Below are 27929 nucleotides of genomic sequence, written 5' to 3'. Positions count from 1 at the left end.
ACAGAAACATGACCGACATTGTACTTTTGAAGTCTTGCTATCCTCCTTTGTTGTTCCAAATTAGTGCACAATATCACAATATGCCACTGCAGACATCATTTATCCTCAAGGACCATATGTATTCTTCATAAAAATGTTATCCATAAAAGCTGTGCATGTCTCCCCATTCCATTTAAAAAGTGATGACAAGCAAATAGAGAGGAAACAAGGCAAAAAAGTGTAGCAGTCTGTAGAGAACTTTATGCACCAGACAGACGTCTATGCAGTAGTTCAGGATAAATTCATTTGTATGGCTAAATTTGCAGACTAAACCGAGGCAATGCTTTAGTGAGTATTTGAACAATCAACGATTCAAACACACAACCCATTGCCCTGATCATTACATCACAGTGTTCAGCACAGGGGAAAAACTGACAACAATGTGACACGTTTAAAAACGACACAAAGCCATATCATTGCCCTTTATTTACCACAGTGAAAGCATACAGCAAATGACATGGGTGAAACAAAATGCAATGTTGCAGGAAGCAATCTTAACAAAATACTGTTTACATGTGTTCCTCCAGATTTATATTTATAGTAATGAGATTTCTTTCTCCCTGAGCTTTTCATCATTGATAATTACCTTGCGCCTGCCTCAGTTAAAAACTATGCAAAAGCATTTACCATGTATTGGCTCAAGTACACAAGTACTAGTACATAGTGCATTAATAATCAAAGCAGATAAAAGTCCAGCACCGTTCAATGTGGCAGGTGCAAAAACAACCTTACTGAGGTGGCTATTTGTAATGTAACCCCAATTGGTAAGACATTTAATGGAATTTACAGATGGCATTATTTCTGCCATACTGTATGTTTTAAAAAGACAGCACAGATGTCACAGATGTTTAAATGTTGGTTTTCAGAGCATGCCCGGTGCTTTTCCCTTGTTCCTACACTCTAAAATGTATTGGGCGAATGCTGTTGTCACCATTCCCTTCCTTTCACCTCTTCCACAGCCAGGCCACCAACAAGAAGTGGAGGTTGATTCTGTGACAGTTAGAGCTTATCAGTCTGCTTTTTTTTTTTGCCCTCTTCCGGTGTGCTGGTGTGGGGTGCACAAGGGTCAGCTGACCCAGGATCCGGCCTGCCGCGGGCCTCACTACGACGTCCTCTTCGCTTTCTTCTGCAGCCGAGTTCTGGTCGGTTCCGTCAGGACCAGAGGCTCCTGGACCACCATGGCAGTGTACTTCCTGCCCAGAAGCTCCACCTCCACCTTCTGGCCCACGGAGGCCAGCTCAACTGGCAGGTATCCGAAGGCCAAGCTCTGCTGAGTGGTGTAGCTGTAGGCCCCCGAGGTTGTGTTGCCAACCACCTGAACCAAACAAGTGAGAGGATTCAGCAGTTAGCTTGTGTAATACTGTTTATATTGGCAAAGAGCAAAATATAAAAATGATTTACAGCAAGACCTGACTCATACAATATTTACAATCATGCCACCTATTCAGATTTTAAATCTATGCGAGTCGACTAAACTGGGCCAGTGTTAGACTATCACCACAGTGATGTTATTATTATTGCCATACTGTATAAGGCATCATAATATGTGATCTAGCATTCACATTTGATTTGGGTATGTGAAAAGGTGCATATCACTACAGACATCCTGCCAGCAAAAATGGGGTTACTGTAATCACACAAAGACTGCTTTATATTTGAACACTTGAGCTTGAATGTCCTTCTTCAGTTCCGCCCCTTCAGATCTTCAGGAACACACCTTGCCCTTGTGCCAGATGGTCTCGTTGCCCTCGGGGTCGATGTCCTCGGTGTCCATGGTGAGGTAGGCCAGCTTGCGCTTCAGCCCGTTTGCCTTGATCTCCTGCAGGGCCTTCTTCCCTATGAAGTCTGCGGGCTGGGAAAAGGAAGGGCGTGCATGTGAAAGCGTTTCACCAGATTCCTGCACCCTGGGGCAGTGTCAGGTCTCCCCCAGCCATACTTAAATGGCTTCGCGCACCTGCTTTCTCTATTGCTTTTAGCCCCTGTCTCATAAGTGGTTTATGTTTCTTTTCTTCTGAGAGGAACATGCCTTGATCCACTGACAATATTAATACTTTCTGATTCTCTATAAGGCACCAATTATAAAGCCATCTGCTGAATAAATAATCGAATAAAGGATAAACGGTGACTGCACTGGATTCAGTGTGCAAATCCCTTCATAGAAACATACCACGTAGCCACTGGTCACAAATCTTTGTGGGTGAACTGAACTACTCAGCGGTTGTGTCCAGAGGGGTTTTATTAGTCACTTACATGATGCTTCCCAGTACAGCATGGAAGGTTTTGGCAGTGTCTAGCGCTTGGATTCCGGTTCCCTACATCTTTTTCCACAGAGGCCTGTCTGTGCTTTGTGGAGACCTTGACTGATTTTCCTCTGTCCTGATGACTGACCTTTGGGTGACTCTTTCTCTAAATATATTTATTTTCCTCAGGAGCACGACAGTCACCACACCGAAGTCTTGATTTAGAGCCTGCTGTTTTGCCCTTCAGCCAGATTTCAGCTCATCTGTTCCGCTACCACTTCGATAACTTGGTTCTGCTAGTTATGTAACAAAGTCATTCATTCAAATAGCTTATAATATACATGATTTTCCATAATTTATTTACATCCAAACCATGCAATGCTACTTACTTTCTGACATTAGTAGGTGTTAAAGTCTGTTAAGGATAACGCAGACTTTGTGCAAAGGACAAATTAGCTCAAGGTTGCTATAAATAGCAGTGACTCCCCTAAAGGGTGCTTAGGACCTACAGTGCCACAGTCAAGGCACTGTCTGTCACTGTATTGACGAGTTGTGTGTGTGTGTGTGTGTGTGTGCTTGTGTGTATAACTGTGTAGCTGTATGTGTGTGCAACTGTGTATGATGAGGAATCTTTGAATTGTTTAAAATCAGTGACATTATGCTTGTTTCACAAACTTCCTGAATCATTCTTGCTCTTGGTTCACACAGATTAATATATGAACGTAGAAATCGTTGGGTATTTGTGTGCTGTTGTTTTGTGGCTTTTTTTTACAAGTAAAGAATTTAAGATAATTACTTTATTTGATAAACTACCAGCCATTTGTGAACCAGCCTTACAACATAACACACAGTTTAGCAGAGTTCAGGGCAGAACAGAAACAGAGATGCCAAACCTGGTTCCTCTGCGTGAAGTGTGCAGCAGCACCTCCTAGAGGCCCAAAGGAAAATGCCACAACAGTCTCAAGCCCTATTTCCAGATACTCAACAAAACAAGGCAATGCTGCATGAAAAACACACAATGTAATCATAAAGAGGAAAGAAACATTACCTTATTTAATTTGATGAAGTAGTCCAAGCCAGCTTCCAAGGGGTTGGTATCGCAGTTCATCTGTGTAGAGGACATGGTTCAGAGACTAAAAACCAGGAGCATTCCCCATATGATAATCCTTAGTCAAGTATGGCTTACCTTACATTTTACTTAGAGTAAATTGTGCAAGAATACAGCAGTAGCACCCCGAGGGATTGAGCTGGCAACTTTTTTGTTACAAGCCCTGCTCTTTACCACTATACTCACTGCTACCTCTTTGTCACTCTGTTGCCCCAGGATACAAATGAAACATCACTAAGATCACACTATTGAAACTATATGTTTGCAACACTGGGTTTAGTTTCCCTCCCCCCATTTTTTTGACAAAAAATATCACTTTGGCTTCTGCTTTTCATGACATTCACCGATGTTCACTATTTTCGACACTTTAAATGTGTCATAATGCTTATTTAGCTACGGCTCACAACATGAAATGCATGCATTCTACTGAAATACATATATGTTATTAAAGACGCAAGACATGAATATTGTTTCTAAGGGTAATACGTAACTTCTATATTATGCATTTATGAATAAGTTTTAAAAATACACATCATAGTACAGCTACGGTAAACAGTATCTAATAAGACCTGATAATTCTAAATACTAAAAAACACGTAACCTGCTGAATTTTTCTTTTATCCCTGTTCTGTTGTTGCATCAGGCTAAACTGTCAATTCCCATTATTCAAATTTCCGTAATTTACTGGGAAAGACATGCAATAATGCATCTCCATAACAGCTTCACTTAAACTGGGGAGAGTGGAAACTATATTTTTCCTTAGTCACACCTCATGCAGGCAGCTGCTCAGCTTTACATGGCCACAGTGTGCAAGGGCAAGGGCAGCAGTCTGTGTTCACTCTGAATGGGCAGTGCGGTAAGTGCCATCACTGAATGGAGGACAACACGGTCGCCAGCCCTGGAGGGAGCGTAGCCTGTGAAGCCGTCCTCTCACCTCCGCCCCCCAGCCTCGGAAGCCCTTCTCCAGCCTCAGGGAAGCCATGGCGTAGGTGCCAAAGTTGTCAATGCCCTCCTTCTGCCCGGCCTCCATGATGGCCTGGTACACGGCGGCCATGTCCTTCATGTCCATGTACAGCTCCCAGCCCAGCTCCCCTGGATCACAGACACGGTCAGCGGCACGCAGTCAGAGGCACAGACAAAACCACGGTCATGTACAGTCACACACATAAAAAAAAAATAATCACAGACAGGAACAGTAATGTACCACTACTCCTAATGTTATTGTTATGATTATCAGTTCAAAGTTCAAAGTTTATTGTCATATGCACAGTAAAGAAACAAGTTCCCTGTACAATGAAATTCTTCCTTTGCCTTCCACTTATAAATGCCGTTAAGAGTAAAACACAAGAAAACACAAGAATTTAAGAAAGAAAATATATATATATAAAAAAAAGTGTTAACACCAACAGCAACATCATCTACAACAATAACAATAACAATAATACTGTTTTTGTTGTTGCAGCTGTTAGTATCATTATTATTACTAGACAAGTGTTAGACATAATTCTTACACTCTCAGACAGTTATGGACTCATGCACATGTAGAAACACACATGGTTCTGGCAAGATGGATGTGTGTCTATGAATTTGTCATTTTAGGCACATATTGTTGTTGTATATTCCCATCCCACCTGTGTAAGATATCCTGATGGCTCTCAAAGGAACCCCTGCCACTTTGATGGATTTGCAGTGGAGGAATTTGAAGGCAGCATCACTCATGTCTTCATCTGTCAGCTTCTGAAGGACTTTCCTGCTACTGGGTCCCGCTACGCCCAACACCCCAATGTCCTCTGTTACATTGGTGATATCCACATCATAACCGCCTTCTGCCGCTTCCCTTTCAATCCACCTGGGACAAAGAAAGCACATCCTAGAGCCCAGGCCGCAGGGTAATTGTCTCCCACTGCAGCTGACTGCTGCACTTGAAGTACTGTTCACAGCCAACAGAGGGCGATGTGACACTGCAAGGCTGACAATGCGATGCTGAGCAAACCGATTAAAATGCTGGAGGGATTTCGGTTTTTATCACACTGTGTCGGAAAGCCCCAGCTATTGGAGCAGAAGAGGGGAGCAGATGCAGTGGCACAGCTGTTCAGAGGGGGCTGGTATCTGTCTGCTGCATGAACTTCAATGATATCACGCAAAGCTACCCTGGGGGCGGGCGGAGAATGGATCAGATAGGGGGACAGGGGAACAGAGGAAGAGAGAGGGATAGAGGAGAAGCAACTGCAGAGCTTTGTACCTCCATCTAATACATTCCAATGAGTGGGATTCTCTCACAGTTGTGTCATACTGCTCAGACACTGGTCAGACACTTATTTATCGAGCTGAAACGAGCCGAATGGAACTGTATGCACATGCTTTCACACGATTTTACATCCACAAGGACTGACCTAAGGTCGTGGAGCTCGGACCCAGACCCGGTGATCAGGAGGAACTCTCCCGGGGCCAGCTGGGTTACGGTTACCTCTGCATACACTCTTCCTGTAGGGGTCAACATGTGGCTGATGTTGGTCAAGCCAACCTGGAAGAAGGCACAGTCACGACAGGTGGTTTAACTGATGTAAAGGGTCAGAGCAAGTTTCACACACCTTTTTGCTTTCACTGGTATCATCACCTGTCAGCATCATTTCAGTGGTTTACCCTAGTCACACAACACAACACAGTGAATAAATTGTGTCCTAACGTATCATATCCTATCATAACCTAATTATTTCAGTAAAAGAGAAGCTGAATATGGGTGTCAGTCTTGACATGAGGGAACAGGACTAATAACCAAAAAGTTACAGTGTTGGATCTTGGCTGGGGCTTTACTGTGCCTTGAATATGGTACATCAGCTGAATCTCTTCAGTAATTCACCAAAATGATACAATATGAAAACATAACCTATACGTGTTGCCCTGGGTTAGAGGTTGTGAAAGCTGTACTTTTGAGAAGGGACTACATTATTTAAATGTAAATGAACTGACAGAAATATATTGATAGTGAGGAACTTTTATGTCATTTCTGGGAGCAGTGCAGGTAGACTAGTGTATGTGCTCACCTTTGGCATGACGTTGGCAAAGAGACGGTCGAGCAGCTTAACAGAGTCCTTCCCCTTGACCATGAACTTCCCAAAGGGTGTCAGATCAATGACCCCGACCTTCTCCATCACCAGCTTGCACTCCCTCCCGACCGGTTCAAACCAGTTAGTCCGCCGGAAACTGGGCCTGGCCAGCAAAGAGAAACACCATGTTCACAAGGTACTGTACAAGATGTTTGAAATGGGGTTGCCAGCTGTTCACTGACAGGACACGCATATCCAAATATGATTTCATTCCATATTAAGCAATGCAAGAAACAGCAAATGAAACTATAATGACCAATATGATGTGTCCAAAAGGTGGCAATAATTTTGGGAACACTTCATCTTTTGTTTCAGGAACCCATTCAATGACTGCATTGCTTCACAACGTCCTTTGGGAAGTTGTCTGTCTTATAGTTTTTATTAAGCCTGCATGAGGAAATGTAGCCAAGACTACTGGAGTAACATAGGCAGACCAATTTCCCCCCTCCCTCACTGAGGGAACACACAGTCCTGTGTGGACAGCAGCCCAACCACAGCGGCCTACACATACTATTCAGACCCTTCGCTCCAGTAACTCTACACTGAGAATGGGCGCTGAAATAGCTGAATGCCCTTTATGCTGAAATAGATATTGACCAATCATCAGAAAAGTAACTGCCTGTATTAACTTTGTCATTTCAATGTCTTCTTAGAGTTTACATTAACCACCATACACAGCTCAAGATTACACAGTATATTTGTCTGGTACACCTGAGATTATGGGTGAGATTAAGTCAAACTTTACTCAACATCTAAATGACCATAACAAACATGGTACTAATATTTTTGTGCCTGAGGGACACTGATTTCACCTTGATGTGAATTTGCTTCCAGTATCTGAGCCAGGTCTATGACACCTATGTGCAGCAGTTCATACATCCTAGCCTTAAGTTAAGGCTCCCAGGCTGGAGGGTGTCACTCACTTGTATCCCACATTGTCTCCAGGTTTGTAGAACCAGTGGGGCTGCTCCCAGCCGGCATGGAAGCCCATGGAGGCTTTGGATTTGAGAAGGTCGTACACCCCACTCACCCTGTGTGTGGGACGGCCTGCAAAGCGCTCCTCCTTTGGATACCCCACTGGAAGAGGGGAGAAAAAACACAGAGTGTGGGTCACTCACTCCCCATACAGTGCACACCTTTGACAAGGGGGAAACAGGGGAGATTCGATTGACTAATCTGACCAACATTCGACTTTGTTGTTTGGGTTGATGCAGTGGAATTCTGATTCTGGCATACATTCTCTGCCTGGCCAAATCCAATGGCTTCCTGACAGGTTTGAACCAGTCTGAACCACTGATACATGGGATGAACACACAAGGGATGTGGAGAAGGGGGTTGTACCATATGTGGGCAGAACAGAATCAGCGCATTATTTACTAACCAAGACTGAACAGATATTGATAAAGGTATGAAATATTATATAGTAAAGGAATGTTAAATAAAAAGATAATTACCATTTGACATGTATACTAAATGTTAAACAACAATGGAAAAAAATCTCTTTTTAGCACTTTTCCTCTTAAATACTTTGGGAAAATGCATTTAGAGTTCATTACAAATTTTTGAAACCTTTATAAAAGAGAAAAAATGTCATTTTTTTCTTAAATATGGCATATTCTTTAGTTTACAAATTTATTGTTGTAAAAATTCATTTTACGTCATATTTTCAGTCCATAAGCAAATAAATAATAACATTAGCTTATCCCCTTGTTAATGTTTGCGATCACCACCAAAATCACGGAACATGGGCTTAGCCCCAGATGTTTTCAAATCCTAACGATGTCTCTGGTTAATATAGTGAGAGAATGGGTCCATGCAGAGAATGAGTCCCTGGTTAATGTAACAAGAGAAATTCTAATTTAAGAAGCACTCTGACACAGCAAATGTAGGACTGGAGAAAAAAGCTTGGATGTACAAGCTGAAATTTACATTGGCCTACAGCAGCTGTATACCATTCAGTAAGGGACAATCAACATGGTCAGCAAAACTAAAACTTCCACCTGCCCTCTTCTCAACTTTGTGGGGTAGGATTTTGCGATGCACCACTGCTTTGAACTTCCCTTTCGCATTTTAGGAGCTGGAGACTGCAACAAGCTGCGATTGGGGGCTGTCTGCTGTCTCTCCCTGTAGAACCCACCCCACCGTCTTGACTCGTGGTGTAGAGTTACACCTCCGCTGCCTTACCGACGTTGTTGAAACCGTAGGACTCCCTGGCCTTGGCGCACATGAAGGGCACCGTGGTCCACTTGGAGTAGCGGTTGGGGTCACACTCAATCAAGTCGAAAGGAGGCTCCCCATTCATGATCCAGTCGCTCAGGAACTTGCCCATCCCTCCTGCGTGGATCACTCCATACCTGTGTGACACACCGACTGACATCAGCCAATCACAGTGGGTCTTACACCAGACACCCACTCAGATCAACTAGTATTAATTACTATAGCAGTCATTAGTATTATACAGTGGGGACTGCAATGAATGAGTAGACACCCAACCCCAACAGGATTCGCACTTAAATATTCTTTCTTGTGTGCTTTTTTGGCATATTTTACTTTTAAAACCATTAATGAACACAGGTGATGTGCTTATTGGTGGAGCAGATTCAACTATGAAACACTAAGTGGATGATATTTATGCTAGGTTAGGGTGTCTGCTGGCTAAATACATACAGTATAATATTGTATTTCTTGGATGCATTGAAGGTCTTTAGCAGTCACCCAAAGCCGATGGCCGTCCAGTAGTTGCGGACACCCTGGTGAGGTCCCACCATCGGCAGGAGGTCTGGGGTGTATGTGATGGGGCCGGACACAATGTTGATGATGTCAGCGTTCTTCAGGACAGGCACCATCTCCATGGCGAACTCAACGTGCTCCATGATCCTGTCCAGATCTGACTCAAACAGCTCCTTCCCAAAGCCTACAGTGATGATCATTCAATCAGCCCTCACACAAAATCAACAGGGTTTTCAAATGGGAATACACACTCACAGCTGTCTCCGTTAATAGGTATTCATAGCACTCTGCACATATAGCACATATGAATGTGAGCATAACTGTTGACTTACATATTCCTTACAGTGACACAGAGTGATAGTGGAACAGCCTAGCTGCATGTACTCTCCAGGGCCAGTGGTATATTTTGGGGATATCTGGACTCCGTACCTGGAGGTACTCCATCTCTGACCCAGGAGTCCTGCAGCACCATCTTGTCCTCCTTCTCGTACGGTCCGAAGAGCAGGCCGTCCCGCTCTTGCCGCAGGTAATACGAGCCCTCCAGGTCCCGGATCACAGGCAGCTCAGTTTTCAGGGCCTTCACCTCTGGCACCGTCGCTGTCACTACGTACTGGTGATGGACAGGGATGGTGGGGTGCTCAAAGCCAATCATTTTCCCCACTTCCCGGGCCCAGAAACCTGACATCCAATACAATAAATACAAAAGACAGAGACAATGAAGCAACATTAAGTATCCATAAATTACTGGGCAGGCTTAGAAAGCAATCTAATTCTTCAGTGCTGTGCAGTAGGGGCTGTGAGGCTCAAATGGTTAACCTCAGGAAAGTAAGCAGTGGCCTGGAGAGCCACTCACAATCTTAGAAAACAGCAATTATATCCTGCTTATTTTCCACCGCATGGGAGAACCAAGAGTGCCAAGAAAACAAAGTTAAGAATAGAGCGATTCAGCTCTACACCCCCCCCCCCCCCCTTCCTATGAACATGTTTAGATCTATAGATTGGACTAATGTTGACACACCTTATGCGGCTGTCACTTCTGACCAGGGCATTCTGATGGGTCTTAGACGAATTGTGCTGAAAGAGGAGCGTACACCAAACAGGAAATGGGCAAGGAGGGGGGTTGCAGCCCATGTTCATCCGAGAGGCAGAGAAACATGCACTGCGAGTTTTTCAACCTTGGGCATGCTCTTCTAACCCCCGGGGTGCAAGACACCTCATTTTCATTCAGCAGTGATCTAACAGATGGTTGGACGCCTTTCTCACCGGCTCTTACCCAGTCCTAGACACACACCAGCGATAGCAACATGAGTAGGCTTTAGGTGTCTGAACTCCTGCTCACAGTCTTTTCTTTGGTGATGTATTATTGAACATAAGAACCCGTATGCATGGGAGCTCATACTTTGCTCTCATCACATTTGCTTATTTACTCACACCTTGCAGGCTAAGAAACACACACTGTGCTACATAGTTTGTGAGGTGTTGCATAACTTCCAGTCACTGTGGAACCTTGAGGTTGTGATTCACTGAAAGTCAACACTTCACAGCCACGAATGCTAAAAATAAAGCCGGCTAGGGGTTGGGGAAGGACATAAGCATTTGATAAGACGAGCGACATGACGTTAAGGTTTTGCAGATTAGCATGTAGGGTACAGCAGACCTGTACTGTAGACCTCCATACCTTGGGGTGTATTCAACATGACTGCTGGGGGGCTTTGTCCTTTGAGTAATGAATTTAAAGTAAATGTTACATTGTTTTATTTGTAAGCCCCATCACGTGCTCAGCTGTGACTGAAATTTTTTTTAAAAATTGCGGACTTGTGGAAAAAAAATGAACAGACCACATTGTTCAGACTGTTCAGGACCAGACAAAATGTGCAGGAATTTGTGAACAGCTGCATAAACTATTACGTAAACGTTATGCAACAGGACAATTTATTCTATATACAGAATTTTAAAATTTTGAACATTTATGAACAGATATTGATAAAGGTATGAAATATTATATAGTAAAGGACTGTTAAAGAAACATATAACTACCATTTGACATGTATACTAAATGTTAAACAACAATGAAAAAAATCTCTTTTTAGCACTTTTCCTCTTAAGTACTTTGGGAAAATACATTTAGAGTTCATTACAAATTTTTGAAACCTTTATAAAAGAGAAAAAATTTCAGTTTTTTGTTAAATATGGCATATTCTTTAGTTTACAGATTTATTGTTGCAAAAATTCATTTTACGTCATATTTTCAGCCCATAAGCAAATAAATAATAACATGAGCTCATCCCCATTAATGTTGGAAATGTATTTCTAGCCCAGTCCACTATCAGACTGTGGCCAAAACTGTTCATTACCGCAATGAAGGTGCTGAAATGGTAAATAGGGCAGCTGCTATCTAACTAAAGCCATTAAGATTTAGGAACCACAGAAGATGGCATCAGTCATCCAAAATGTTCATTTCCTTTTTGTTTTTTGGGAACATTTGTACATGTTGTACACAGTGAATAAACAGCTCCTCACTGTCCTTGCAGCCTTTCCATATTAAAAGCCAGACAGCAAATATTTCTCTTCACAACAAAAAACATGTAGCCCTTTCGCTAAGACCATGGGACTACAGCTGTTTGCCTTTAAGACTAGCTTTGACCTGCAGGAACCAGTTGTGGCTACTGAGATAAATACCACTTGGTACAGTTGTTGACATATGCTATTTCTGCCATGCAGTAAGCAAATCTGAGGTCTTCCTTCAGTATATCAATTTTCACTGTGCTTTACTGAACTGATGCCATCTTTGCCTCATTTTTCTTTGTTTAACACCCCACAAATTTCTTCATTGCATTTTTATCCCATTTATATTCTTAAGAGTAAAACACCAAAAGAGACACAAACTGGGACAAGCAGTCATGCTGTAGATGGGTAGTTTCAGTCTACTATAGTGCAAAACACACAAGCGACATTCATGAGCATCTGTAAAAATAGCATCGGGATGAACAGAGTGTCATTTTGTCGAAAGGGTCCAGTTTGCAGCAAAAGAGCAGCCACGTATGGTACACACCCCCTATCTCTGCCCATAAATTGTGTAGGAGCACGATACACTGTGACAACAACAGCTGGCCGCATTTAAATTTTCCCAACAAACTTTCTTTTGTGCTACAAAAGTGAACAGTTGCTATCAGATCTCAGGAACTTCATGAAGATACGTAACCAAGTTCCTGCAATCTACCAGTCCAGATAATATGTCACATACATTTTCTAAAAACAATGCCATGCTCAACAGAAAATTAATACAGTATTGTCAAACCCAATTTCAAATTTTGCTCTCTATTACAAACTAATTTTCTTCAAATGAAATCAGCACTCAGTAAAGTTCACTTTCTGACCACCTTTATCTCTTGCTGAAAGTTTAAATGCAATAATGATGGACATATTCAATTTTCTTAAGCACACTTTAATCTTGTGTCCTTACTGTAACTTGTATGGAAATACAACAAGTAAGAATGCCTTGAACTAAGAGTTGAGCCAAGAAACATGACCCTCAGCCGTCTCCTGGTTTGCCACTGACTGTGATATCTGATATGGTGACCAGCATCTTAAGACACACCCGAATCATGTGAAGGAAACCTCTGACAGGAATTGTGGTGGCCTTGTTTCTAGCTACTGGCCTCCAGTAACCTGTGAGGCAACAGCTGTTCCTCAGTGACCTACATGGATACCCATGATGAGAGGGAGACTCTCTTAGCTCCCAGAATGCTACGCAAGCACCTCAGGATCACCTTTCACAGACTAGCTATTTATGGAGACATGGGAGACATGTCAGTCAACTGTCAACATCCAACATCCAACTCCATGCAAAAGCATGACCCACAAACTGTACCTTCATGTAACTCATGCAATTTCTAGGGAAGTATGGCTCCTTGCTTGAAAATGCAAGCAAAATTTCAAAGGATCACATAACGTTCCACAGAAAAAAGCACTGAAAGTGTAAAGCTTTGAGTTGGGTTGCCCTGAAATAGATGAGAGAAATGGACTTTGTATAACATTTGACTGTGATCAGAGGAAGCAGCCTTATGAACAGCAGTGCCACTCACTCATTGACTCCCTGACTCACTTGACTGCTGAATGAATGGTTCCAGCAGCAATGTGACATTTTATCACTGAAGGCAATAGAGGTGGAAATGTGAAATGGTCACAGTCAATATGAAGTGTCTGTTCAGCTCTGTTTTAACAGTTTCTTCTTACAACAGGTTAGAAAATTTTCTTTTCCCACTTTTTTGCTAACCAGGGAGTTACTCATACATACAGGAACAGAATTCCTGAGAGCTAACTGAGCTGAAATTAGGATTCACTCAAAATCTCCTTACAAGAGTTTTCAAGCATAGCATCTTTAAGGCAGATGCTTTAGTTACTTATGAAAGACTCTCAGAACAACATGAAGGCAGTCATCATTCCAGGGTGGCTGCTGCCAAAAAACTCTAGTCTGGGTGTGTTAACACATTGTTGGCTGGACAGGAACATTTACACAAACCAAAATTTATATTTAGCTGATTTCAACACTGTGTAACTTAAGTCTTCTAATCTAATTTAGTGAGCTATTTCACTTCCTAAATGCCATACAGGATAAATGATTATTCATTCATCATTCATTCACCATCACCAATCATTTTACCAGTCATCAGCTCATCTACCCGCAATAAATTCATTTATTTATTTGACTTATATCACTATATCACTCAATCTTCCGATAATACCCCGCCCCCCAATTCTTCAAATGTGTACTTTTACAATATATTTATAAAATTTTTATGGTTGCATATGTGACTTTCTGAGGGCTTAAAACACATCTACTGCAAACTCAGGGCACAATTTACTCCATTTGCGGGACCTGGAGAAAAGATCACAGCTGTCTTCACAACTGCAAAATACCAAACTGGGGCTAAAAGTGGGAAAAGCTCAATAAAATAGCGAGGAATCTTTATTTTTAGCTTATCAAACAATGCAGCTATTCATTAGACAGATGATTCCGCTAAGGGGGTTTTGTACTTCACACTGATTGATGACCACTTTGCAAATGCGCTGCCGCGTGGGCAGTCAAGTGTACATACTGTACTACATCCTCTCAAACGCATTATCACCCAAAACGGGGGAACGACCCTGCTGGGAGAGAGGGGCAAAGATCACACTGCAGCTAAAACAAAAAAAAACCCTGTTCCACAGAAAGATCCGGCAGTGGTGATGTTAACAGTTTGTGCAGAGGCGTGTGTGAACAGCAGCTCCAGGATTGGCTGAGGCCGACACTGCAACACTTCTGGACTTCCTGGACCAGGAATCTAAGCCAGAGCAAATGCACCACCACATTAATAGGGAAACCGTGTCCAACAAAAGTCACGCACCCCTTGGAGATACCCAAGACAAAATGTTCACGAATTTGGAAACAGCTGCAGAAACTGTTAGTTATGCAACAGCACATCTGATGAAGACTGCAGACCCTGTGAACACTGACAAGAATCCCCCTTTATGTCAGTAGTAAACGATTCCCACACAAATGAATTTACAGTCTCTGTGCACATTACTTAACAGCAAACTCAACCCAGGAACCTCTTTCAATTCATTTGAGCTAGTTTGATGAATATAAATGAGACGTTATAATTACAAACTTTTAAACTAGAGCTTGCAAGCATCTTGGAACTGGGCCACCATACGAATTGGCAGCCATAAAATGTCTGTGACAGCAATTTTATTTCAGAAAGAGCTGCCTATGTATATCTATAATCCAGCCATATTTCATGATGGTAGCTCAAATAGGGTATATTTTACTGCCCATGCACTTAACTTTTGAAAACGTCAACTTTACTGGCTCTTGCCATCCATGGCCTTGCACACATCAACTTTCTTTTGATACCGTTTGTACAAGTGAGTTCAGAATAGAGCTGAATGAAAATCTTTTGATGAGTTCATGAGGGCATTTGTTGTGTGCTAAATCTAAAATCGTAGCCAAGACCCAAGATTTCTCTAAAATGGATGTTATGTAATTTCATGATATGATTTCATTTCTATAGTATTTATTGTATATGAGCTATTATGTTCTGGCAATTTTCCAAATATGTAAAAATATAACACTTTTGTACATTTGGTGACCAAATGCCACAACTGTTACTCAATCACAACATCTGTTTCAAGACTTCATAGAAACTTTTAAAAATAAGCAGGGAATTTTGAAAATAAATCCTTATAAATAAAATATACACATCTCTTAGACCTGAAACATACACTGATCAGTTTCCAAACACACTGTGATTTGACACTTAACTTCAGCAAAACTGGGACAGTTTTCTGAACTTTGCCTGATAAACATCCAAGGGGAGATTTTGTGTTTACCAGCGAAATCCCCCCATAACTGGTATGACCCAGGACGGGCAGCCTTCTAAAGCCCTGTGACTCTGTACCTACGCTGTAATACTTGTCTGTGGTCAAAGGTCCCAATGAGAACTCAGCATCCAGAATGAGCTAGTACAGGACAGTCGGAGACATGGCCCGAGGCCAACCACACAGACTGGAGGACAAATGTGAATTGTACCAGGGTATCAAGAAATAAGTACACGGCCAAACGTCAAGGCCCTCTTTCCTGCACCTCACCTCAAATGACTGCTGTAACCTGACACTTCAAAAGCATTGAGCTGTTGAGACTGATGAATACTGCTGAACTCTTTCATTCTGGTAACATTCCTTCTTTGCTTGAATTTCACTGACACAGATTCAAATGCTTGCCAAAAAAAAACCTTCAGCAACCCTCAGTCAAGTCCATAGTCTCTGTTGTTGTTGCTACAGCCTGCTGTTAGTATGCTCTACACTTAAATCAGGACTGAGAGGAACAGAATCCTTGTCATAGTATTTTCTAAGTAGTTATTCCTATAAACACAGCATTTTCATTAAATACCAAAGCACTGGTAACTGAGGGAAACATTTAAGAAGTACAACCACCGGTTTACACTCAATGATGTATTTACACTGAACTACAAGGACAGCGGGGAGGTCACTTTGCCCAATAAACAACGGGGGAAAAAAGTAGGATTGGTTAACACAATCCTCCCAGAACTGGTACTGCGTGGACTGGGCAGACTTTGGCACAACGTGACTCTGCTCTTTGGCTAGAGAGCCTCTCTTTGGTCAAAGGTCCCTTACAGAGCTCCATCATTTAGGGAATGCTGACCGACTGGAGCAAGTCGCCCCAATTCCAATTCACAGTCCTTGCCATGGCTGTCATTGGTGAAGCCCGATGCTGGCATTTAAATCAGTAAGGTGAACCCCATTTGTATGCTGCTCCTCAGTAACCCTGTGTGATGGCTGTAGCTACGCCCTCTTTCACCACGCTCGAAACTGAGAGTGACGTGACACACAGACCTGTGGCATTGACGATGCGGTTGGCCCGGATGGTCCCGTGCGGCGTCTGGACGTCCCACTTGCCGTCAGATGTGGGGGTGAGGGCGGTGACGGGCGCCGGGTTGTATATCTGCGCGCCGTACATGCGCGCGCCCGCTGCGAGGGCCATGGTGAGGGAGTAGGGATCGATGTGCCCGTCTCCAGGGTTGTAGAGCCCAGCCAACACCTGAAGGGGGCGCCCACACAAAGGCACACTTCAGCGATCAGCTCAGAAATGTGCCTACACTACTGTGGTTTGGCAAGAGAAAAGCATGCAGCATGTGGGAGGAATACTAAAAACTCTATGGAATGAGAAAAAAAATGGTGATACATGCAGCTATTGCATGTTCTGGGGGCAAAACAGAGCTACTGTGCTTTATGCAAAACAGTGGTCAAAAATGTAGCTTGAGTATTTATTTGGAGATGGTACCCAATAAGCATCATTTATACACCGAATGGTACAAAATGTAAAATAAATGAATTGTCAGGGCTGCTGTGTGACACTGCTCAAAAGGTATGGCCAATGCTCAGGACTCCATACTGTGTTCATACTGTACAGACCTTATTCATGTTCAGCAAAGGGAAGAGCTCATGGACTTTCTCAGGTCCGATCAGAAACTGGGGTGTGGGATGCCAGTGTGTCCGCGTCATCTGGTACTTCATCTCGTCCACTCGGGCCGCAGTGGACGCGATGCGGACGCTGCCTGGCTGGTGGAAACCTACAGCCTAGCAAGAGCCCCAACAGTCACAGCCGAGCTGGACACCGAGTGCACAGAAGCAAACTGGAAATTCATCACAGGCTTTAGCCAAGTTCTGCTTTAGACTAATGGGATTGGAGGTCAAAAAATGTCTAAAATATGGGACTTCTCTCACCTCTTACAAATGTTGCAAACCTATGACCTTTTGACCATTTCAACCTTCAACACGACTAATCTGATTTAAGCAGAGTTCGGGGTTTTGCTTGGTTGCGTCATTCCTGACATGCCGTTTACCTGGCCTGTCTCCTCTTCCAGCTTCTCATACAGTTTAATGCTGTAGTAGTGGATCTTTTTTAAGTTGATGCCTGGGTGATAGTACGTGGTCAAGCCTGCCTGTGGAATGAAACATAACAAAAAACTCATGCATGAACGTCAACTCCATTGTAATGCTGAGAACCACACTGTGATCAATATGTCAGCAACTTTGTTGTTTTACTGACTAATTTGTTTGATAAGTTTGTTACTGTGTGTATACAGAGTGTCTACCTTCTTATGTACCACACAGGGGCTGTAGGAGTGATCATGCAGGTGAACAGAAAATGTTTCTCAGTAAAGCTATTTTCCAACTCTGGTTTCTTTTCCTTTTACTTACATACAGTATATCCCTATAATCTAAAACCTTTCCACACCCAACCTCCTTATTTAACCTAACCTAACCTAACCTTATTTCTTCCCAGCCCTTTGTCAACCTCCACTGGCATCTGCAGCTCTGTGGATTATATCACACTCTCTGTGCACAAGTAAACAAACCTTGATCTATAAATTTCCAGATCTGTGTACATTTTTTCTCTCTCTGGCACCTGAAAGTTCTACTTCCTGTCAGTAGCATCAGTAGAAACTACCCTTTCAAGCACATCATACAGAACATCAGGTCTAAGCTTCAAGTGTAGGGGTTCCTTTCTGTGATGAGGGGGTAAGTTTCCGTGGTCAATAAATGCATCATTTAATGACATTTGTTCTTTAAATTTTTTTTTAATAATTTAATGTACTTTGTATTCTTTGCTGCAATTTCTTGTTCATCACTATTTTACATGATTATGTGTGCTTCATAGATTATTTTAACTGTATTTACCCTTGCTGTCAGTCTTTAACTACTTTGCCAAATGGCAACAGAGAAACAAATCAGTATCAAAAATTCTGTGTGCATATGGCCTAACTGGAAGTCAATCTCAACCCTAACTCATGTATACTGATTCAAATAAGGAGCTATAATGTGAAATCCCAAACTGATGTCTACTTGTGATGCTGAAGTACTACTAAGTGCTAACATTTGACCCCAAACCACATCAGCTTTGACTGATAGCCCGAAGTGACGTACAGCGTGCCAAGTAGAGCCAGCCGTCAGCTCAGACTTCTCCAGAAGAACCACATCCTTCATGCCAGCTTTGGCCAGGTGGTAGGCCAGGCTGACCCCCACGCAGCCCCCTCCGATGACCACCGTTTCTGCAGTGTCCTTCCATCTCTTCCCCAGCACAGTGGCGCCATGGTCCCTGGCAGGAGGAGCGAGGCAGGGCAGGTTTACCAATCAGTTCAAACATGCAGCTTCAAAGTGGCAGAGATGTCCATTACTGAAAGAGCAGCTGTGTGATTTGACACCACATGGGGGATTCCTTGAGGGCCAAGGTATTAGCAGATATTACTTAATTATTCACCTGTATAAAGGGTTATAACACGAAAACTGTAAAGAATGTATGGAAGTCAGAATAGACAGCTGAATAACTAAATCATGTATTTTTTTTTAAGAGCTGTATTTCTTATTCTCTGTTTCTAGGGGCTTTCAAAGCCATTTTGAGCAACATCTGCAGCACTGAAATGACGTAATGAAAAATGAAACAATGCATTTTAAGCATGTAATGTTAAAATGTCACAGCGTACTGCAAAGTGGGAGATTTCAAATGAAAGCTTCATGCATCAATTCCCTGATTATGAAAAAAACTTTCGAAAATGGTGTCAAAATTTCGATTCATTGTTGACGTTTCATAATAAGGTACAAAGGATGTCGCTTCATAAACTAACGTTGTTTATAAACATGTTGTTTATAGTGGTACTGTACATTAAATGGTACTGGCACTCCAGGGAAAAACTACCAGATATCGAGAGCAGTGATTTTTACTTCTTTCTAACTCACTGGAACTTTTTCGTAGAGCAGTTGATCAAATAACTCAGTGGCGGGGTTGTTACTTATACGCCTCGTACGACGGCTGGAAAAGCAATTTTATTGCTAACGAATACAGTGCGAAATCCATATGAGTAGATGTATTTACTGTATAACTGTAAGAGGACTTACCCCTCCTCTGCACGTTTTTGCGAGGTGCAGCTTATGGTTCGCTGGGGAAGTCGCCACAAACATGAATGCGCGTTTATATTTCTTCGCAATTGGATGTTAATTGCTTTCAGAATTGCAGACATGGTTCAATATATTCAATAGCTACTACTCTGCACGACTCAAAGCCTACCTAACTCAGTAAGGCAAAATCTACACGCTAACGCGGTGTAACTACTGTCACATTGCTAAGGGTAAACAGTTGAAGGGTCCTCCCACCTGGCTCGCCTCTTCAAATTGAGTACAGGGAAACAGCACCCAATCGCTCCCCTGTCAAGTCTTCCTCACGGGTTAACTATTGAGCCGCCGGAGGTCTAGGACAGGCAGAATTGGGTCATGCGTACTGATAGCACAGCGTGCCTCTACGTATAAGTGAGATTTGGTTTTGCATATTTGTATGTATTTGCTTCTCTAGTAGTTGAAAAACAGCGGTGCAATCTAAAGGACAGGAGACAGAAAAACGATGTGTTTTATGCATGACATATCACAGTTTTTTAACATTCTTTTCTACAATTAAACTCAAAACGAATACATCACAGATATTAATTTTACTTGATTACATTCTGACTAGTTTGTGCAAAGTAAGAAAGCATAGCACTTGGCATTAAAGTAAGTCTCGTGTCTACGATCACATCTCTTTAGTCTGCTCCTTCAGTGGAGGAATATGATTACACCAGAAAGTGATTTATGTCTTGAGGATGTAAAGAACAAGATGGTGTAAGCACTCTCGAGTTTTTGCTGGGCACTAAGCTCAATAGCTAGATAACAAACCTGAGAAGAAAAACTTTCACGTTTACTATTGTGCTCAAAATAGTTTCTGCATATGCTAGACCAACATGTGGTTTAAATTAAGTAGATATAGTCTGCAGCCAACACTAGAGAGCACATTCTCTTTCTCAGGCCTAAGGTTTCTCACATGAGAAACAGCAAATGAGGTTTACTTCCTCACTGTCCGCCAATATAATTCACACAGAGGAATTTACAGTAGGTTAAAACTCAAGAGTTTGTGGAAATAATTCAATCTTGCCAAACACACAAAGTCCTCGGTAAGAGGAGGTAACAGAATTCCTCTTAAAACCAAGCTGAAATAGTTGTGTGGCTCTCTCCCTGGTTGTGGGTTCCCTAAATATGTGCTGCAAATTTGGTTGACCCTTGTGCTGTAATTTCCATGATATGAATGTTAAAAAGGTCATACTGTACTCACCTTTTTCTGTTTTGATATGATGAACTATCAGTGTATGAGGTACAAGTCGGCAGGTGTTTTCTCCTGCTCAGTGGTGGGTAAAGAGGTTAAAGGTTGACTGGAGCATCTAAAATAGGGCCAAGTGCCAACAGTTTACTTAATAAACCTCATCAAACAAATAGTTACCAATCAGAGAAGCTTCTGGGGATGAGATCGGACCCACCCATTTTCCGTTTCATTAATAAATACCAACGGATGGTGCACAACTACGTGCATCAGGTCTCAGAAAGGGTTTGCTGTTGCATAGTGCTTTGTGCTACTTCTGAAATTTGGAGAAATGGCACCCGTGAAAAAGGTAATGTATTATCCAGTGTCTTTTTATTCTTCAGAATTTGTAGTTGTTCTTTGCCACAGTTCATGGCCTAAAAGCATACTCTTTTTCTTTGCAAAAAAGTGAAGATCCTAGGGTTTTTGAATCACTGTCGTCAGCACTGTTAACTTTTAATGTAATTTTAAAATACAGTTGTAGTGTGCAGATCAGTGCCATGCACAATGCAGTAGAAATATCTAATATCTGTGGTAGTTTTTAATTATTCTACTTCTCAGTCATTGTCAGCTTGGTTAACCATTATAATTATTTATGATTATCAACATAGAGGTCTGGTATGGGTATTCAAGATGGATTCAGGAGGTGAATGAATGCTTTTTTGCATGGGAGAATTTACAGTTACACACTGCTGTACCAATAAAAGTAGCCAGCTTGAACAAGTCAGGCCTGGAAGAACACATGAGGATGTGAATAAATGAATTGCTTATCCGAGTCCTTGAGCTCCAGCAACAGCAGCGCAGATGCAATATCGCTTGGCCTGAAATCATGGCAAGCAGTTGAGATTGACTCTCAAATCAACAACAGATGGGAATGTACAATATTTAGACTAGTATGAAAAACGCTGTGGTAATCCAATGAGAAACATGCCGCGCAGAGGGAAGCAGAGCGGAATACTGAGTTCTTCTCTGCAGGGCATTCTTGAGCGTCTGAATGCGGGCGAGGTTGTCATTGGAGACGGAGGCTTTGTGTTCGCCCTGGAGAAGAGGGGTTATGTGAAGGCAGGACCCTGGACTCCTGAGGCCACCGTGACACACCCTGAAGCAGGTGAGAGGGTCTGCGCGCATCAGCAGGCGACCAATCATTTCGTTCTCAAAAATCAGTCGGTGCCATGAAGAATGCGCAACAGATTTGTGACATTGTGCTTGGGCAGACCCTAACATAAAAATGTGTGTTTGTCCACCTGGTTGTCAGTTCGACAGCTGCACAGGGAATTCTTGAGAGCCGGGTCGAATGTCATGCAAACTTTTACATTCTACGCCAGTGATGACAAACTAGAGAACAGAGGCAACAACCTGCGGCTCACTGTGAGTGCACCACTACGCGCTTCTCTCTGCACTCTGATTGGGCTAAAGATTTAGACACAAGACAGCTGTACTACTTTCATTCCAAGTTGATTTAAACAGGGCCCATTTGTTTTACAATGTAAGTCCTGAATGACACAGAGGTGATATAAAGTCTCTTTTCTGAGAAACCAAAATCCTTGTCTTAAATGAGGCCTACCTACAGTATGGATTCAAACTATGAAGATACAATAACCAAACTCAAACATGCATAATAAATGTGACAAATATTCTACGTCTAACATAATGTCAATCCTGTTATGATCATACCTAATTGTTATAAATCATGCCTTGAAAATTTGTATTGACCTCAGGGGCAGCAAATCAATGAGGCCGCATGTGACCTTGCCAGGGAGGTGGCCAATGAGGGTGATGCCTTGGTTGCAGGCGGAGTCTCCCAGACACCCTCCTACCTGAGCTGCAAGAGCGAGAGTGATGTGAAGTCTATCTTCAAAAAACAGATGGATGTCTTTATCAAGAAGAACGTGGACTTTTTGATTGCTGAGGTAAAGTAAAAATTGTAAAATCAGGATACCTGCAAAAAATAAAATAAAATAAAAAACACTTGCAGAATCCTTGCAGCCACCACTCAGAAAACTCAGAAATGCATTAAATCAAAATTAAAACCAAACCATTAAAACCATTTTTGTTTGTCTGCTGATAAGTGAGGATGAGTGTTTAGTGTGTCAAGAGCAAGATTTGACCTCACAGAGCAGCAACACATAACCTCTAAAGCAGCATCTAAGTCTGTTTTTTTCTGCTTGAAACCAATGGGTAAAATGAAATTTATTGTCTGATACAACACCTGTTGTGCCAGAAATAATCATTGGGATTCATGTAAGGGGGTTTCAGCACATGTTGCATAACATTTAATCACATTTAATGAATTTGCCTTGGCCACAGTGCAAAAATAAAAGAATAAACCCTCTCCTTTGTCAGAAATGGCCAATTTTTCATTTTGTTGTGTTGGGTAATTGATTTATATTTCATTTCATTGATTATATTTAATAAAACGGCATATCAGAAGCTTTGGGAAAAATCACTGTTTTTCAGTTTTGTGGACCAAATGCTTTTCTGCTGATTTTTAACATGGTAATGGCCAGTCGTATTACTCCAAATGCATGTTTACACTTCAAATAAAAAATTTCTAAAACATGTACTAAAAGATGTCAGTACAAAAGCTTACATTAACATGCTGTTGATGAATATGTTTACTTCATTGGAAATGTTGTTGTTGTCCCATCATGTTTCATCAGTTAATTGCTAGTCATGACATTCTATTTAAGGTTCTGATGATCATATCACTCAAACCCCATCAGTGAAGACATCATAACTTCTGTCCCCTGCAGTACTTTGAACATGCAGAGGAGGCTGAGTGGGCCGTCCAGGTTCTGAAGACCAGCGGGAAGCCTGTCGCAGCCACGTTGTGCATCGGACCTGAGGGAGATCTGAATGGAGTCAGTCCAGGAGACTGCGCAGTAAGGCTGGTCAAGGCTGGTATGTTCCAAGAGTCATTTACATTACATTACATTATATTCATTTAGCAGATGCTCTTATCCAGAGCGACTTCCAGCACGAAAGAACCGAAGTGTATCCATTCAAGGTGAAAGGGCAACAGTGTCAGACCAGGCTAACAGCACCCCCAGACCAGTGAGTGTGAGCATAACACTATTCCTGCCCTACCAGATGTTAACTTGTGCAACCAGACTAGACAGCCCATGGTGAAGCTAAGTACATGCACTACCATACATCACAGTCACTGGATCACAGAATTCAAAACACACTGTGATACTACACACATTCTTACCTTACCTACTTGCATTAAATTATGCTCATTAGAGAAAAGACTCATAATTACTTCTCCTGCCACGTCACTGGAGGTTACACGGAGAAGGACTCATCTAATCTAAGCGAAGCCTGCCCTTGTCCATTCAACGTGAATTAACTTTCTGGAGAAGACAGCCAGGCAGCATTCTTGACCTCATTCTGTGCCTCTCTCAGGAGCCCAGATTGTTGGGGTCAATTGTCACTTTGACCCCATGACCTGTGTGAAGGCAGTGAAGCTCATGAAGGAGGGGGTGGAGCGTGCTGGACTCAAAGCTCACTACATGGTCCAGCCCTTAGCTTTCCACACCCCAGACTGCAACCGCCAGGGCTTCATTGACCTGCCTGAGTTCCCCTTCGGTAAGCCAGGCTGCAAGTTTTTTCCAGAGGGTATAAAGAAATGACGCCGAACCACATATTTTCACAATGCTATTGCTCCTATTTGCAGCATTGGAACCCAGAATCCTGAGCAGATGGGACATGCACAAGTACGCCAGGGAGGCATACAAAGTGGGCATCCGCTACATCGGGGGCTGCTGCGGGTTCGAGCCCTACCACATCCGCGCTGTAGCAGAGGAACTGGCAGCTGAGAGAGGTTTTAAACCCGCTGCTTCTGAGAAACATGGAATGTGGGGCAGTGGCCTAGAGATGCACACCAAGCCCTGGGTCCGAGCCAGGTGGGTAGTGGCAATTATTGTAAGGGAAGCAGAAGGGGACCTGGTGATTTTACCCTGTACCTCAGTGCCTGAATTGCTCAGATTTTGGGTCTCCATGCTATTTTGTGAAATACACTGAGAATACAGACACATGCACTGATGTGTCTATCTTTAAAGAATCTTTAAAAATGTTTCTGCTGTGTGTCACAGACATTTTAGCCATGACTACAGACACAGGTCACATTTAAGACATAGCGGAGTCAGAAATTAGGATCGTGTTAGGTTTATGACCATGTGCTTCTTTTGTTTGTGAAGGTCCCGCCGTGAGTATTGGGAGAAGATTCAGCCTGCATCTGGGCGTCCCACATGCCCCTCGATGTCCACCCCGGAAGGCTGGGGAGTGACCAAGGGACACGCCGATCTGATCCAGCACAAGGAGGCCACCAGTGAACAGGAGATCCGACACCTCCTGGAAATGCAGAAGAAGGCCAAGGCCAGCACATGAAGTCAAGACTAACACCAGGAGGGAGAGACAGCGAGAGGGAGAGAGAAAGCCTCAGGACAATGCAAGCATCTGAGCCAGATCACCTAGTTGCTGTCACTCAAGCAAAGGATGCAAGACAAGCCACGCCCCCAGCACAATCCCATATCAGCTGATAGATATTAAGCACATGCAACAGCCGGTTTTGCTTTGAAATAAATATCTGAGCATTACCCCGAAACCCTGTTATAATAAACCAAACTTACAGCCCATGTTGCTGTGTGATGAGTTTTCACTGAAGGCGCACATTGAGCACATTTAGTGCATGATTTCTATTAGCACAAAGTGCTCCTCAGGCTATAACTGTTATACCATTGTGTGCTGCAGCCGTTGTGCGATTCTGCATATTACTGACCACACAAAGAAACACTGTTAAATGTTTATTAAGAACCTGTGCTTCACAACATGCTTAGGTGCAAATTATGAGGAAAAAAAACAGCAAAAAGTCCCCATCAAAACACAACCAGTGATACTTGGCAAAACCTGGTAGCTAAGCTATATTATGTACCAATCAGAAGTAAGTAACCCTAGAATGGAACACATTCCTTGCAGTTCTTTTTGAAAAGCTATCACATATCAGACCTCAATGGTTATATTCATTCTGCATTGTGTGACATACATGCATGTGTCATACATGCACACATTTGTGTGACATATTAATGTGAATAGGACTGACTGGTGTAGCTCACTCCTAGCCACACAGTGAACCACCAAATCATATGTGTTCAAGCACTCCTGGCATTTTAAACGATTAAAAACCTGCTTTTGGATGCCAGATACATTCAGATCATGACTGATATCATTCTTTCCAAACGTCTGAAAACACGAAAAGTCAAAAAACTGTCTGAACACTTACAAAACCAGAAGTGTGCTAGGCTACAAGGCACTTACTGCTTGCTGGTGCAGCAGCCTTTACTCTGCTGTACACACTCGTACAGTTTTGTTGGGTGAGGCAGAGAACAATGACAAAGGGAAAAAAAAGTCTATATGATATCATGCTACATGAAATGAAAATGCAGCCTGCGCATCAAACTGATGTAATCTAAAATAGAAATTTAGAGTCTTCAAGTTTGTAACATCAGAACTGGAAAATAGAATGTGTTCAGACAGTTTGCCTCTGAGGTTTACTATCCCAATGTACTTAGCCCCAAGGTGAAACTGTGAACTGTATGGCTTGGAACTAAATATGAGCAAGTGGAAATTCACAGCATTAAATCTAAAACGTTCAATGCGTCATATAAAGCCCTTTGCCCATATGCAATAAAACTTGTGACAGAATGTGTTCAATTTGTCCTACCAAATGGAAATAGTCTATGTAGGGATTCAAATCCAGTGGTTAAAGTGATCATGTTAAGCTGACATCATGCACCCAATCACACTGCTAGCTGATTGGTTTATAGGGAGTGCTATTGGTTTACGCCCCATCAAATGAACAATATCATTCTGGAGTCCTTCAGCAGTGGACTAGCACAACGGTCTAGTGTAGTGGTTTGCCACCTCTCCTCTACAATGCCACCACAGCTCTACAATGCCACCACAGTGGTACACTGCCCCTCCTTAATTGGACATGCACAGCTGAAATGACTCTCAAAGCCCATTTTATTCTCCTCATGCTGCCAATAGTGTTCAGAGGCATCGTTACTGCAGTTATTTGCTCAGATTGTTACGTGTGGTCTTAGTGCCTTAGTTAACCGTGTTACTTCAGAATGTTTCCAGCATGCTTTTACAGATTGACTTATAGACTTAAAATCAAATCGGAAGCAATATATAGAGGGAATATAAATAGAAAATAACACTGAAAGAATACCATGTTAAGAGAGGTGTATGTACCAAGCTGATGACACATGTTTAGATTGCAAAATACAGCAAGGATGCAGGTTATGATCAAAACTGATGTCTACATTTTTGTCTATTCATTTCCAGTGCACACATGCTACCATAATGAAAAATGTAAATATATGCCTATGCCTATATTAAAGGTGCCCACAAAAAAGTACAAACACATTGGAGTGGAGGGACATAAACTAAATGTTTAATTTAAAACATATGCTCTTACGTACGACTGGTTTTGTAGCACTTTGTTTCTAAAGCTCTTTGTTTATACCTTCGGTTTGAGTAGACTTACAGACTCATTTTGGAGCTTCCAGCTGGTGGAGTTGAGTATGGGCTACAAATGAAACCTGAAAACTGTCACAGGACCTTCCATGCCTTGCAGAATGTAGAAAAATTTCAACACAACAGCAGCCCTTTTCTGTAGGAGTAACCAAGAGACACGTCCATAACCTTATCTACATGTATTTAAACAGATTTAATTTTGAATCTTTACATATAGAAGGTCCCCATGATCATCCATCTAAAAATAAACACAGTTTCCCCATATCTAAAATAAAACATGAAAGCTATTATTGATTTAAGTCTAATTTCCTGACATTTCTTACTCCAACGCAAAAACTGCAGTTTTATTGCATGGGTTCACTAATGAATGTTTATCTAGACCAATCAAAAAGAACACAGCAAAAGTAAAAAAAGAAAAAAAATGGATTGTTTTTTAATGATTG

The 27929-nt window shown here is 42.2% G+C and overlaps 2 protein-coding genes across 2 annotated transcripts; one reads left to right on the top strand and one right to left on the bottom strand.

Annotated features, from left to right (window-relative positions):
- Window positions 1-560: 560 nt before the first annotated feature.
- On the bottom strand, window positions 561-19936 carry dmgdh (dimethylglycine dehydrogenase). The gene is made up of 16 exons (XM_036528952.1): window positions 19683-19936; window positions 18714-18885; window positions 17630-17728; window positions 17199-17363; window positions 16620-16824; window positions 9654-9902; window positions 9210-9408; window positions 8679-8848; window positions 7418-7571; window positions 6432-6597; window positions 5781-5911; window positions 5019-5236; window positions 4322-4479; window positions 3328-3387; window positions 1757-1891; window positions 561-1354 (listed from the first exon to the last, which is right to left on the bottom strand). The coding sequence occupies exons 1-16, from the start codon at window positions 19802-19804 to the stop codon at window positions 1142-1144; spliced, it is 2616 nt and encodes an 871-aa protein (XP_036384845.1). The 5' UTR covers window positions 19805-19936; the 3' UTR covers window positions 561-1141.
- A 1244-nt stretch (window positions 19937-21180) lies between these two features.
- LOC118777955 (betaine--homocysteine S-methyltransferase 1-like) lies at window positions 21181-25602 on the top strand. Its single transcript, XM_036529227.1, has 8 exons — window positions 21181-21256; window positions 21922-22054; window positions 22202-22314; window positions 22665-22856; window positions 23700-23847; window positions 24352-24534; window positions 24623-24851; window positions 25146-25602. The coding sequence occupies exons 1-8, from the start codon at window positions 21239-21241 to the stop codon at window positions 25333-25335; spliced, it is 1206 nt and encodes a 401-aa protein (XP_036385120.1). The 5' UTR covers window positions 21181-21238; the 3' UTR covers window positions 25336-25602.
- Window positions 25603-27929: the final 2327 nt, after the last annotated feature.

This window comes from Megalops cyprinoides, chromosome 5 (genome assembly GCF_013368585.1).
Source record: "Megalops cyprinoides isolate fMegCyp1 chromosome 5, fMegCyp1.pri, whole genome shotgun sequence".
In the NCBI taxonomy this organism is placed as follows: Eukaryota; Metazoa; Chordata; class Actinopteri; order Elopiformes; family Megalopidae; genus Megalops; species Megalops cyprinoides.
Note: the sequence above shows the minus strand (reverse complement) of the source record. Positions and strands in the feature narration are given on the sequence as shown.

Bases quoted from the DNA above. Each gene is read 5' to 3' on its own strand.
- dmgdh (XM_036528952.1), bottom strand. From the start codon at position 19,804: ATGTCTGCAATTCTGAAAGCAATTAACATCCAATTGCGAAGAAATATA. The intron at 5,912-6,431 runs GTGAGCACATAC...GCCTTCTTCCAG, and splicing joins TTGCCAACGTCATGCCAAAG to GTTGGCTTGACCAACATCAG. The intron at 1,892-3,327 runs GTAATGTTTCTT...TCCTTTTCCCAG, and splicing joins ACTTCATCAAATTAAATAAG to CCCGCAGACTTCATAGGGAA.
- LOC118777955 (XM_036529227.1), top strand. The intron at 22,055-22,201 runs GTGAGAGGGTCT...CCTGGTTGTCAG, and splicing joins CGTGACACACCCTGAAGCAG to TTCGACAGCTGCACAGGGAA. The intron at 23,848-24,351 runs GTATGTTCCAAG...TGCCTCTCTCAG, and splicing joins AGTAAGGCTGGTCAAGGCTG to GAGCCCAGATTGTTGGGGTC.